Source organism: Cynocephalus volans, chromosome 11 (assembly GCF_027409185.1).
Source record: "Cynocephalus volans isolate mCynVol1 chromosome 11, mCynVol1.pri, whole genome shotgun sequence".
Lineage (NCBI taxonomy): Eukaryota > Metazoa > Chordata > Mammalia > Dermoptera > Cynocephalidae > Cynocephalus > Cynocephalus volans.
In genome coordinates this window covers 2476026-2490109 of record NC_084470.1, presented here as the reverse complement: position 1 = coordinate 2490109, position 14084 = coordinate 2476026, and the positions used below count along the sequence as shown (strand labels likewise).

Genomic DNA, 14084 nt, shown 5'->3' with positions numbered 1-14084 from the left:
GCTGCACATTTTGTGAATGACTTGCTTGTTTTCCCATTGAAACCATGCTGGAATGTTAGTTATTTTATGGTTATTGCGTTCAGGATCAACTTGTATAAGACATGTTGTCTTATTTGAAGGATGTTGAAAATAAGTATTTTTCTTTTCAAGTGAGATCTAAATTCATTTTGTCAGTGGTTGACTTGTAGTTCAGATATGAAAATTTAGAGAAATGCTTTTAACTTAGAATATGAAAAGACTTCATTTCTTTATTTCTTTATTGCAGAAATGTAGATAACCAGTTTCCTGGGCAAGCCGTTCCACCTGGACTCCCAGTGTATCCTGCTCTCAGCCCACTGCAGATGCTGTGGTGGCAACAGATGTATGCTCAACAGTATTATATGCAATAGTAAGTTAATCTGAGCTCCCTTTTTTTAATATTCACTGTGTTTTTTGCTTTTTCTTTTTTGTACTAAGTGAGTTGATTTGGGATTTTATTTGCTGATGTCTTTAGTTATTTAAAATTATTTTGAGAAGGAATTCACAAACATCTCAGCAGATACTTTATTTTAAATGATTTGGCCAAAGGAAGAAGGGATCACTTCCACTTCATATCAACTAAACCTACTCTTGGCTCCTCCCTTTCTCCCTTAATTATGTCTAGTGGTATTCGGATGCTTTCTTTAATATAAATTTTATAAATTCAAAAGGAGAAAACTTAGAAAAGTTTCAGTGGAAGACATCAAGCCTTCATGAAGAGAGAGCAAGTCAAATGAGAAAGGGGATAGAACAAGTCATGACAGGGAGGCCCTGTCTTAGGTAGGGCTTGGGTGTGGCTCATATGCTTACTGGACTCTCAGTATTTTAATAAGTCTTGATTCTGAACAGCATGGAACATCTTAGCACCGAGGACAGTTTCTTCTGGATTTCCTGTGCCTTCATTTGACACTGACTAGCTTTAATGTTCTCCTCTCCTTGTTCCTGTGATTCTATTATCCTCCTCACCGTTTTTGTTTCTGATCACTTTTTGTGTCATTTGATAGTCCATTTTTTTCTTCTTCTAAACAGTAACATTCCTTGCTCAGTTCAGCAGATATTTGTGTACTTACCATGTGTGTCATGGCACTCGTAGTTGGTGGAGAAGACAGAATGTAGTCCTGTGCAGTCCTCTTGGACTTCTTTCCTCCGTGGCCTTAGTTGTTAGCTCCCTGTGGATGACTCCTAGTTCTTCATCTCACGTGCTTCATTGTGTATCTACACTTAATTGTTGGAAGATTTCCATGGAAAATTAGCCTTTGCCCCAAATTCAGTATGTCTAAAATTTGACTTCTCCATTCTCTTAAGTGTGTTCTCCTTTCCGACTTATTTGTCTGTGATATTATTTCTCTTTTTAATCATCATCCAAGCTCTTAACATTAATCAGCTTTGATTCTGGCTTCTGTTATCCCCAAACCTAGTAACTCATGTGAAGATGAGTTAATAGAGCTTTTCTGTCCTTCCCCTGTATACTACTTCCAATATTTTGCCCAGATCTTTTCTTATTTTAAAACCACTTTACCTTAATAGCTCTTTTTCCTTTTGAACTCTTTACTGTATTTTCTTATGCTACTGCCAGGTTAACTTTCTGAACACATACTTGAGTCAGTCCTATAGTGTGAAGTTTATATCCTTATCCTTTCTCCAGGCCTTCCCCTGTAAAGCTAACCTGTTGTATGCAATAGTAAGTTAATCTGAGTTCATTTTTTAAAAAATACTCTCTGTGTTTTTTGCTTTCTCTTTTTTATCTTAAGTAAGTTGATTTGGGAGTTGATATAATGAACTCACATCCTAATGCTCTCTTCTCTAACCCCTTGGCTCCAAGCAGGCTATGTATACGTTATGTGTTGCCATGGTAATGGTTCTTATTTGAGTGACTGCCTGTGTTTAGTAGTCTGCTGGATGCTAAAGCACCCCTTGTCTTATTTGTAAACCTCACGAGAACCATGTAAAATAAGTGGGGCTTATCATAGCTTGCTACTAAATCATATAATCTTATGTATATCACTTAAATTCTGAGCTCTAAGTTCTCACCTTTAAAGTGAAATAACTCACCTGTGTATCAGAATATCCATGAAGTAGGAAGTGTTTTGGAAACTGAAAAGCTCTGTATAGATAAAAGATATTAGCATATTGGCTTAAATAGGCTTTTTAAGCTGAGAAACACTTCTTTTTCTTTTGCTATTTTGATTGTTTAACTTTTTATTGTAAAGAAATTTAAACATATAACAAGGTAGGGAGAATAATAAAATGAATCCTTGTGTACCCATCACCCAGCTTCAACATTTATCAATTCATGTCAATCTTATTCTGCAACTTTCCCCCTTCTGCTGGATAATTTAAAGCAAATCCAAGATATATTATTTTACTGGGAACCTCTTACAGGAAAATGTGTTCTGACTTTTAAGCAATCAAATTATAAGCGAAGTTCAAAACCACACACAACTCTTTCTAAGTTGAGAAGACCAGTGGTCACCAGTTGGGGTTTCCAAAAACCGGGATTAGGGTTGAGGGGTTGTTATCTGAGATATATTTAATATTTTAAAATACTAATACAAATCATGCTTCACTGATGATAGACATGCAGGGCAATAATTATATACATTTTTTGACAAATCTTTCAAAACATGAGTCTAAGGGAGAGGTGGTAGAGTTGGGGATATTAATCCCATGTAGAATAACAAAAAGGGCAGTTAGCGAAAAGGGTTGTACCTCCTCTCATTAGATTCTGAGGTAATTAAGTGAAAGAGAAAAGAGTGATTACTTACTGCTTCCACTTCTCCCTACCGTGTTAGACTATCAGCTAAGAGAACATCCTTTCCTGAGCTACACCTGCTATCAGTCTTGGCTCCACTTTTCCACTGGAATTGTGCTTACCTAAGAAATATGGTGCAGGAGTTGTGATATTTCATATTAGGTTTATGAAAAATACATAAAGCTCCCCAGGAAATTTTAAAACATATAATATAGTATGGTAAAGCTATTTTCTTTTTAATATTTATTTTGATGAATATTTCAGTCAAGCTGCAGTTTCAGCTCAGGCCACATCAAATGCCAGCTCAGCTCAGCCTACCGCGTCACAGCCTCTAAATTTGGCACATGTTCCTGGAGAAGAACCCCCACCAGCTCCAAACCTAGTGGCCCAAGAAAATCGACCCATGAATGAGAATGTTCAAATGAATGCACAGGGAGGTCCAGTGCTAAACGAAGAAGACTTCAATCGGGACTGGCTAGACTGGATGTACACATTCTCACGAGCTGCAATTCTCCTTAGCATTGTATACTTCTATTCTTCTTTTAGTCGGTTTATCATGGTAATGGGAGCCATGCTACTGGTTTATTTGTGAGTGATGTTCATTAACTTTTTGTTGTTTCTCTTAATTTCTTTGTAAAACTGTTCAGCACAGATTGTGGCATAGGGTAGTCTATCATGAACGTTGAGTGAAGGAGTATGAATGCTGGGCTTCAGCTATCTGGCATGTTTCTAATACCAAAAGCAAGGGCAGGTTATGTTGAGTAAGAATGTTTATTGGCATTGTTTAGAAGCACATTTTTTTGTTCACTGTATTTTATAAAAGTTGTTAATTCAGTGAGACATGCTCATGTTGATTATTTACAACTTGAAGAAGTATATGATGCACTCCTGTCTAAGAATGTCCTTTTGAATGTTAGTTACCAAGAAGTCCTATAGGTATAAGTCAGATTTTTTTTGTAAGTAGACTAATTTTCCCCTGCATCCCCTTCTTTCCAAGGGGCAAACAAATATCTAGTTGTATTTCATTTTGAAAAACACCCAAAAAGATTTTATGACTCCTGATATGTCTTAATATCTAATGTAGAGCCATTTAAGCCCATGGTGGACTTTCACATTTGAATTGGTTCTTATTTTGTTGTCATTGCTTTGAAATGGGTAGTTCTCTGGCCTGAAGTGGGAGATTTGGTCTTTTCATTTATTATAGTTGTAATCATTTTTCTCTTGTAGGACACTAATGTTTTATAGTGTTACAAATAAAAACAATTGTGACTTATTTCCTTTTCTCTTTGTTTTACTGAACAGACACCAAGCTGGATGGTTTCCTTTTAGGCAAGAAGGAGGTCAGCACCAGGCTCCCAACAATAATCCTGAAGTTAACAATGATGGGCAAAATGCAAACAATCTAGAGCTGGAAGAAATGGTATGTCATTGAGGTTTTTGTATACTTTAAATGTAGATATTTCCTCAGCACTGTATGGGACCAATATGATAAAAAAAATCTTGGATGTTACATAAGTATTTGTGGAACAGCTCGTGAAGAAAAAAGCTAATGTATAAATTGTAGTGGTTTCATCTCGGAGAACTTAGAATATAATACTTAGTCTATTCGATATGAGTGAGAAGAATTAAAGAATTTTAAAAAAGAATTAAAATTAAAGAATTAAAGAATTCTTTCTGCAAATAGGCTACAAAGAAAATTATGCACACAGTCAAAATTTATTGTATTACATTGGTAGTTGTCTTCTTTAAACTAGAATACCAAGGAATTTACCAATTTTGGACTTAACAAAGATTTCTAATGTACCATTTCCTTATTATATGCTCATATTCCTTCTTTCTACAAAGAAGAACTTAATTTTCTTCTTTTCTATTCTGAGTTAACGCTAGCTCTTCAAATCACCCAGGAGTATGTTTCTTGTTTCCTTTGAAAGGAGCGTCTTATGGATGATGGGCTTGAAGATGAGAGTGGAGAAGATGCTGCTGAAGACGCCAGTGCAGTGCAGAGGCCGGGACTAGTGGCTTCAGCATGGTCTTTTATCACCACCTTCTTTACTTCACTGATACCAGAGGGGCCTCCCCAGGTTGCCAATTAGGCCTGAAAAACTCTGCCAGCTTCCAAGGAGGGTCTGACTTTAGGAAGGTGGCTTAAATAACAGTGCAATTTCAAAAAAATTTATAACTTTCTTTTGATCATCATGTACAGAGGTGTTTTTTTCTTTAAGCTTCTCATGCATATGAATATTTTAAGCACAAATGGACTACTAAATGTGTGATTTTTTTTTTAAGGTCCTAACAACATGGTATAACAATATTGGTCTTCCAGGTTTTATTCATTTCAGTTCTGTATACTATATAAAAACAGACCTATTTGTGCATCTTATTTCTTTAAAGAGCTGCTTCACTTATAAATGGCAATAGCTAGTATCCCAGCACTTCAATGTGTAATTTTAATAAATATATCTATTTTCTGTGAATTACCCTGAAAGTTTTAAACAGAATGACCTCATAGTTTTTAATAAAGAATATTATTTACCTGAAATGTGCTAGTAGCATCTTGCCCAGCCATGAAGCAATAAACTTCTCAATAATCTTAATTTTGACATTTGAATAAATAATAGAAACTTTCTATTTTAAGGGCATGTATCCCATCGATTGGAATTAGTACCTTAAAAAAAAAAAAGGCAGCTCTTCAATGGAATTAACAGTGATATAAAACGTTTGATATAGGCAGTACTTTTATAAAATGAGATATGCTGGAAATTGCTCTCTGTAATTTTTTAAATAAAAAGTCAATTATGATAAACAGTCTTATGGAATATTTGTTCAGACTCTTCAGTAATGTACTCATTACATGGAGGAATTTATGTAAATCGCAGTAGTTGTTTGGGAGGTTTGCTAGTCTTCAAGGTCATTTTCATCTCTTTCCATTCCAAAATCTCTTAGGTAGTCTGAAACCTTGGTAGTTTATTTAAAAATCCCTGTGAAAGCCAATTTAACATTTCATAAGAAAAAGGAGTAAGTTTCTTATATAGGGGAGGTAACTAAAATGAAACAAATGTGGATGGGAGAGCTTTATCTCACATGAAATGTATTATAAAATTATGACATGGTACTGGCACAAGAATATATGATTAGATAACAGAACAGAGTAGAAGACATTTCAAGGGATAACTGGTTAACCCTTTGAAAAGTAAAATTAGGTTTCTATTTATAGATGTCAATTAGGACACATGATTGAATATGAGCAATCAAACCATGCAAATACTAATAGAAAATATAGGTGAATACTTACATAATATTGGGGTGATAAAATACCTTTGTGGCAAAATCCCTAAAGAAAAGATTGCTATGTATATAATGTTTTGACGTATATAATGTAAAGGCAAACAATTAGGGAAGAAAGATAGAAAAGGTAATAAGTGAAGTCTTAAATTCAGTCTAGTAAAAAAAATTTGAGTCTAGTAAAAAAAAAAAAGACTGCCCTCAATAGGAAATGGGCAATAAACATGAAAAAAATGTAGCACGTAGTAGTTAAAACCATCAGATTGGTAAGATGCCACTCAGTGTTGAAGAAGCTATAGGGGATGTAAAATATATGTCCTCCATCCATATAGTCTTTCCTTCAAGTATCGAATTCAAAACGTGCACAGAATCATTCAGTGTCATCCTATTCCTAGAATAAAGATCAGTTTAACTAACATAGCTTACAAAGTCCTGAGAGGTTGGGCCCTTGCCTCCTGTTGATCTGAGCTTCCCCTTAATACCTCTGTTTTAGCTAGGCTTGTCTTCCACTTCCAGCACTCTCTCCTTCCAGCCCCAGGACTTTCAAAATTGCTGTCCCTTTTGTTAGGAACACACATAGTCTCTTCCTTCTTTGCCTAATTAATCTTTCATCAGATCTCAGCATAATTGCCAGTTCCTTAGGGAAGTTTTTCCCTGGAAGCACAATTCACTTCTTTGGATTTAACACCATTGCAGTTTATTTTTATTTCCTTATTTGTCTCTCCCATAATATATAAGGGCTATGAGGTTGGAGAGTGTATTTATTATGCTCATTATTATATCCCTAATTTAAAGAGTGCCTGGTATTTAATTCGGTACTAAATGACTGCATACCCTTTCAACCAGCAAAAGTTTGAAAGGATATCATGCATGTGTGAAATTTAGCTTTCATGATGTTCATTGCATTGTTTGTAACAGGAAAAATTTAGAACTGGCAGATGTTCAATAGAGTGAGCTATGGTACATTTCAACACTGTTTGGGTCCATGATTAGGGATGGTTTGTTTCAGGGCTGATGCAATCATTTCATCCAGAGGGAAGGTCTGGACTTTAACTTCGGAGGTAAATAAATAAACTCAAAGCTGGCAGTAATGCTCCATGGGCCCGAATCTAAAGCAGGGGTAGAGTGGGGAGAGAAGAATGCAGAGATAATTATGGGATTGATCTTTTCTTCTGTTGGGAGCTGGAGAGATGAGAATTGGGGCTGTAGAATTCACGTGGGGGGCAGCATTGTGGAGGACACCTCTCCAGAGGAGACGAGCAGGTCCCTGCATCCTAGCTGAAGGCTGAGGCCTAGGGAGAAAGATGCTAGTCATAGATTCCTCTGGGAAGTGGTGGGGCTACGGGTTTTAAGAACACTGGAATGTGTTGCTCACTTTTAATTATTACCCCTACATTGTTAATTCCCTCATGTTAGGCTCACTTTCAGTAAGCCTTTGTTAAAGATTACAGCCAAGTGCCAGCTGTGTTTTAGGTGATTCAGGGAGGGGTTGTGTCCATGCTGGGGCCAGACAGTGCCAAGATGGCAGTGGTAACTTAGAGATGGCTTCCAGATGGCAAAAGAGAGCAGCACAGAAGCCCAGACTCCAGCCTCAAGGCCAAATGGTGACTAGTAATAACCAGAATATGTGTTTCTGAAATATAAACTCTTCTTAGGACTTCTCGCATTACTTACACATCACAATAAAGACTAGACTTTTGAGAGAGTCAGATTACGTTGGGTGGGTAAAAGGAAAAGGTGATCCTGAGGGCTGGAGAATTGGAGACATTTGCACCATAGTTTGGTGGCATGGTTTGATGCCACATCACATCAGTATTCCAATTGTTCCTCTGGCTGTTCGTACCATCATTATTGAAAGGACTTAGTCTTTTCAAATTAATGGGAGAAAAGGCCATGTTTGGAGCCTCAGTCGTACAGTGCCAGTGGCAGTTTTTGCCTCACTGTTAAAAGACTGCGGTGTGCTGATTTATATGTCATCTTTTTATAAGTCTGGTATAAGTCAGACCATAGGGCCTGTTGTATCTGGAATGGTGTTGCAGCATCTGCAGAACTGTGCCAGGCTCTGGCATGTTGTGTTCTCAACTGCAGAGTCATTCCCGGGATGCCCGATTTGGCCAGCTGGCTCACCCCCACAGGTGGCATTGCCAGCATCACACACTGGAACTGCAACCTGGGAAGGAGACAGAAGCCTGCTGCATGGTGGGTACAAAGCAGGTTTGTTGTTTTATATTTTACACATTAGTAATATTTTGGATGTTTCAATATTTAAACAAAACATTTAAAAACAAATCAATGATAATGCTTCTGGAATGTAAGTACTGTGGAGTAAAGCAACAAGCCTTTTATTAAAAAATACTATGGAATTTTTGAAATAAAGTTGTTTTTTTTTTTTTTCTTTTAACAAAGACAGGACAGAATAATTACTCAGTGTTCCTATTTCCAAGCTCCTGGGACTTCTTTACTGTTCAGGACTCTTAGTGAGTGGAAAGCTTTTCCTAAGCACAGTGAGGTCTCAGCCCTGAGACGGGCGGGAGAACAAAAGATCTCTCCCCACTTTCAGAGCGAGCCCTGGTGGTTGCAACCGTCCTTCCACTACACTTGGGGAGAAACCTCACTCTAGGTGAGGGGACCAGTTTCATGAGTCTGGAGTTTGCTCTGGAAGCTTAATTCTTTGATTCCACTGCTAAATTCTGACTCTTCATATGGCGCAGTAAGCCATTCCACCCAAGTGTTCCAATGCCATAAGACAAGCAAGTGGAAAAAATTAAGACCTGTGTAGGGTCTTTACCAGTAACTGCCACTCACAGAGGGTGCAGAGGAGAGAGGCTGCTGTTGTGCCATCCCTTCTAATGACATAATGATAATAATTATTAATTAGAATGCATTAAAAATTATTACTGACATATGAACATTTGTTATATTCCTGGCTGTGTGCTAAATGCTATACTTGCATTTGAAAAAATTCTTAAACAATTCAAGGTAGGTACCACCATCACTTCCATTTTCCAGATGAAGATACTAAGACTTAAAGGTCATGTAGCTAGACTGGAGTCACACAGCTGGTAAGTAACAGAACAGAGATTTGAACCCAAGTCTATTCTACTCCAGACTTTGAACTGTTTAAAATGAATTATACAAATAAGACATGCAAAGATTCAGCATTGAGCAAAGGATGATTAGCTTGTTTTGCACCAAACTTTCTGCTGAGAAAACCAGAAAAGCCAGAATATACATATCTATTAAGGCATCAGGGAGCCATCTAGAAAGCAAGGACCAATATTCCAGAGAGGTGAGACCTACACTTGGTACACCCCCCCGCCTCCCGCACCAAGGCCCTTGCTAATTCAAGGGCAATGGCTGAGAAGCTGAGCAGAATTTTTGGAAGATTCATTGGGAACAAAAACTTTAGTTAAGGATAAAAGTAAAAGTGGGCCTGGAAAACACCTCAGGCTTTCTATTGGGACCCAAAAGAATTGTTCCTTGAACAAAGATGGACTGGATATGGGCCTGTCCTCAAAAGGACTGAAGCTTAGCCTCAAATCTAGTGGACAGCCAGAAGCAAAAATAAATCCTCTTTGAAGGAAGGAGAACATCTTCCAAGTTCTCAAATTTTATCTACAATTTATTTTCAAATTTGTTAAAAGATGAGTGCAAAAACAGAACATTTGACTAAAAATGAGACAGCAAACAACAGAAACAGATCCCCCAGGAAATTTAGATATTTAGTATTATCTGACAGGAACAATATAACAATATGATTAAAATGTTCACGGATTAAATGATAAGATGGAGAAACTTCATTGCAGAACTGGAAACTATATAAAAAAGGATATTCTGGAATTGAAAAACAGTATAACTGAAATTAGGAAATTACTAGATGGCTTTGATAGACAAAGCTTAAGAGAAAGCTGGTAAAGTGAAAGGTCGGAAGATATCCAGACTTGTGCTGGGGGATAATAGGGCGGACACAATATCTGAAAAGTTAATGGCTAGGGATTTTCCAAAATTGATGAAAGACATGAAGCCCCAGATGTAAGGAATGCTACTGACTTCCAAGCAGCATAAATTACAAAGAAAATCATACGTACTTAGTTACTTCATGGTGGAAGTGCTGAAAAACAAAGACCAATTTTAAAGGTAGCAAGAGGAAAATATAGATCACTTTCAAAGGAGCAACAATAAGCCTGATAAGGGATTTCTCAGCAAAAGTAATGTCAGAAGACAACAAAATGATGTTTTCAGAGCCAAAAGACACTTTCAGACAGTTGAAAACAGAGTTTACCACCACTAGAAAGTACCAAAGGAAAGTACGAAAGGGTGTTTTTCGAGCAAAGAGAAAATTATCACGGATCGAAATTTGAAGGTGCAGAAAGGAATTGAAAAGCAATGAAAAGGATAAATGTGTATAAACCTAAATGAATATTGACTGTATAAAACAATCCTATGCTTTATGGGGTCTTAAATATACCAAGAACTAAAATACATAACAAAAAAAGCACATAAGTCTGGAGGGAGGTAAATGGAATTAAAGTGTTTTGAGGTCATTGGAAAGTAAAGCAGGGGTGCATGTTTCAATTTCTATGGTATTTTCTAAAAGAATAAAAGAATGTAAAACTAACAATATAAAAATAATAAAATAATCCAAAAGAAGGCAAGAAAGGAGAAAAAGGGGCATAGAACAGATGTGAACAATCAAGGCCAACCTGAAGAAGTCGATTTAGTGAACTAGCCCCTCATCACTTCCCCAGCCTGACATCTGCCCACTGCCCGGGCCAGAACCAGGGGTGGGCACAGAGTTGTTCTCTGAGGTCTAGAATAGCTGCTGGCCCAGCCTGAGCCGCAGCAGGAAGTTGCTGCAGACAAGCCTGCGGATCAGGGAGCAGAGACACGTGAAGGTTCAGGTCAGTCCTCTGGGATCAGTGATCAAGAGAAGGATTTATCTACCAGTGCTTCCAAGCTTTCACATCTGGAAATAGTGATGCCAGCCTTCAACACCTTGCCTGTCTACAAGACATAAAGACGATTATAAAATAATCTTGAATACAGCAGTAGCTGAGTTTTAAACAGTAACCAGACAATAACGAATTGAAACGAACACTTAACCCACTGGAGAATCAGGTCCACTCAGTTGTTGAGGAAATGGGTGGATTAGAGATGCTGAAAGCAGCGTGTTGTGTTATGATCAAGGGGACATTCTTCGTCATCCGGGGCAGTAAACAGAAGCGATATCTGTTGGTGAAGAACTTCATCAGTTCACAGAACCTTTTGAAGAAGAATTTGCCCAGGCAGTGTGCTTTTTGCTTGTAGACCTGTACATATTAACCTGCCAAGATGAGAAACTTTGCATCTTCTTGCTGTCCCAGAAAAAATTATTTCACTGGATAACAATAACAAAAACAGAAAGAATGAGACTGGCAATGACACCAACAAAGACAGATCTAATCAAGAAAGTAGAACTCTAATAGAAGCTGCAAAATCAAAGGTACATCAGTACAAAGTAAGAGCTTTTATCCAAATGAAGTCCCTGAAAGCACTCAAAAAAGGGAAATCAAGTCAGTCATGAACACAGCTGGAGATTCTGCACCCTCTCTTTTTCTTAAAAGCAACTTTGAATATGTAAGGGGCAATTATTGAAAAGCTGTAAAGATGTTAAATAGTTCAAACATTGCTGAGCATCGAGGATTCATGAAAACAGGTGAATGTTTGACATGTGTGGTCTGGAATAATCTTAGTTGTATTCATTTTGCCATGAGCAAACACAATTTGGAAATTTTCTACTTTAAAAAGTCTCCGCAGATGAATGACAAAGTCTGCACAGCTCAGTGCAGGTAGCACTGATCTAGGCACAAAATTTTCAGGAAGACTCGTGTGCATTACTAACCAGCAAGAGGTATTAGTTGCTGTGTAACTGTCGAATTCGGCTTCTTCATATTGGAAGGCCTCTCGCTGCCTTGAGTGTCTGGTAGAAGCTGTTCAGGTTTATCATGCGAACCCCTGCCTCTGGCTACAGTGGGCTGAATGCTGCATTGCTGCCAATACGGGGACTTCTGAACAGGAAATTAAAGGTCTTCCAAGCAAAAAAGGAAGGGTACGGTCTATTGCTGGGCAATGCTAGCATGGTAGAATGGTTCTGGCATCACAATCTATACAGGATACTGTTTGTAATGATGGGCAGTCTTCAGACATTCCTGTAGCCAGTGTGGTGTTTGCAGCCATTTGTCTTAGAGATGCCTTGTTGCTGTTACCTGAAAACAGCAAGATCCAAAGCAGGAAAATAGGTATAAAAATAGTAATCAATTATATGGGAACATGGAAAGCAGTGAAAGCAATGAAGCTTGCAGCAGTGAAAGCTGCAGTGGAGACAAATTTATCCCAGCTCCACCTTCTGCTCCATTGAGAAAATGGGCATTAGAAAAAGTAAGGGCTCTGTGCTTCCTGCAGTGCTTACGCCGCTCTGGCTTTGGGTGATCACCTCATGGCTTTGAATCTGCAGATGAACTTCTTCAGCAGCCCAGGCTGTCAGGATCTCTTAACTTTGGGGGCCATTTATAGGCTGCATAAGCCCTCATCTTTCTCAACAGAAAATCTGAAGCCATTACTCACTGGAAACCAGAGAAAGTCACTGAAGTCTCCTTAGGGTCTCTTCAAATGAGCAAGACTAAGGATCAGAAAAAGGGAAAAAGGAAGCAGAGGAGTCCTCTGGGGAGTGGGCCCCTCAGTGCTGCCCCCATGCTGTCAGCTCTGCCAGGACCAGGCTGCTTCCATGATCCATCCTAAAGAAGTGCCCCCTAGGCCATCTTGCTGGTGCCTACCGTGAACTGTTGAATGGTAATACCCAGCTGGCCTTACAGATCAGCAAAAGGAGTCAGCTGCTCCCTGCAGTGGGAACGTCTCTGAAATGAGCAAGAAGCCAGCGTTTCAGCCTGTCCGTCCAATCCAGCCCATCCAAGTGCTGGCTGTCGCCACTGTGCAGACAAAGGGATATTTTGCTTTTGGAAAAATGTTACTTGAGACGCAGGGGAGTATTTACCAGCCTTTCTAGTTGTAGCATAGCAAAATAAATAAAAGACATATGGTGAAAGGTGCTAGTTTTGGACACAATTTTGAGATGGTTCTATCCCCCATCCCCTTTTTTTTTGCTGGAAACTTACTTAAAATTAAGGATTCACAAACTTATTTTCAGTTGTTTTTCTTTAATCTCTGCCAGACTACTCATTTTGAGCCACTATATGATGTATCTATGTCAAAGGCAATTAAAACATGATCTTAGTAGGGAAAAAAAAGTAAATTTAAACCCAAATGCATCAATATCTACATCAAGCATACATGGACTAAATATTCCAAATCTAAAGACAATATTGTCAGCTTGGATGAAGAGCAAAGCCCAATTCTTTGAGACTTAACAACACCGCACCTTAAATATAAGGGTACAGAAAGGATGAAAGTAAAAGAATGGAAAAAGACCTGTCAAGCAAGTATTAACCAAAAGGAAGCTGGCGTATTTAGAATACGAAGTAGACTTTCAGGTAAAAAGCATTACTAGAATAAGAGGGATATTTCCTAATGATAAAAGGTTCACCTTACCAGGAGTATGCAGCTTGCTGAGGTATGTGAGCTGTTTATGAAGCTCAGGTGGGCTGTCCCTGGCCCTGCCTCCCCATATTGACGGCGCAGGAAGCTCCGACCTTTCTCTGGTCTTAGAGGAGCCAGACTCAAAGTATTTGCAGATTGCGTGAGTGTGTGTGTGTGTGTGTGTGTTTAGGGCAAAACATGAGAGTGGAGTGTACTATTCGAAAGGATAAGAAATCTAACATTTTCTTTTATAAATAAAAAAAGAATGCTGGCTCTGAGCCCCTTCTTCCCCCTTCCCTGCTTTTTTTGGGGTGGAATCACTGAGAACTGTTAACGATAGCTCACATTTACCAAATCCTTACTGTCCTAATTGCTTTGCAGGTATTGATTTATTTAATTCTCACAATAACCCTAGGAGGTAGATATCATAATTACCATTTCTATTTTACAGATGGAAAAA

General features: G+C 38.3%; 1 protein-coding gene and 1 pseudogene across 5 annotated transcripts in view; both read left to right on the top strand.

Moving 5' to 3' along the window:
* The window catches only part of HERPUD2 (HERPUD family member 2), a 48028-nt gene extending 42476 nt beyond the window's left edge, over positions 1-5552 (top strand). For all 5 annotated transcript variants that reach the window (XM_063114230.1, XM_063114227.1, XM_063114229.1 and 2 more), the window contains 4 exons: positions 266-388; positions 3035-3358; positions 4073-4190; positions 4702-5552. In XM_063114230.1, coding sequence (XP_062970300.1) covers positions 266-388; positions 3035-3358; positions 4073-4190; positions 4702-4863 — 727 coding nt within the window. In that variant the 3' untranslated portion in view covers positions 4864-5552. The remainder of the gene's footprint in view (positions 1-265; positions 389-3034; positions 3359-4072; positions 4191-4701) is intronic.
* A 2601-nt stretch (positions 5553-8153) lies between these two features.
* On the top strand, positions 8154-13094 carry LOC134390918 (CCR4-NOT transcription complex subunit 10-like; annotated as a pseudogene).
* Positions 13095-14084: the final 990 nt, after the last annotated feature.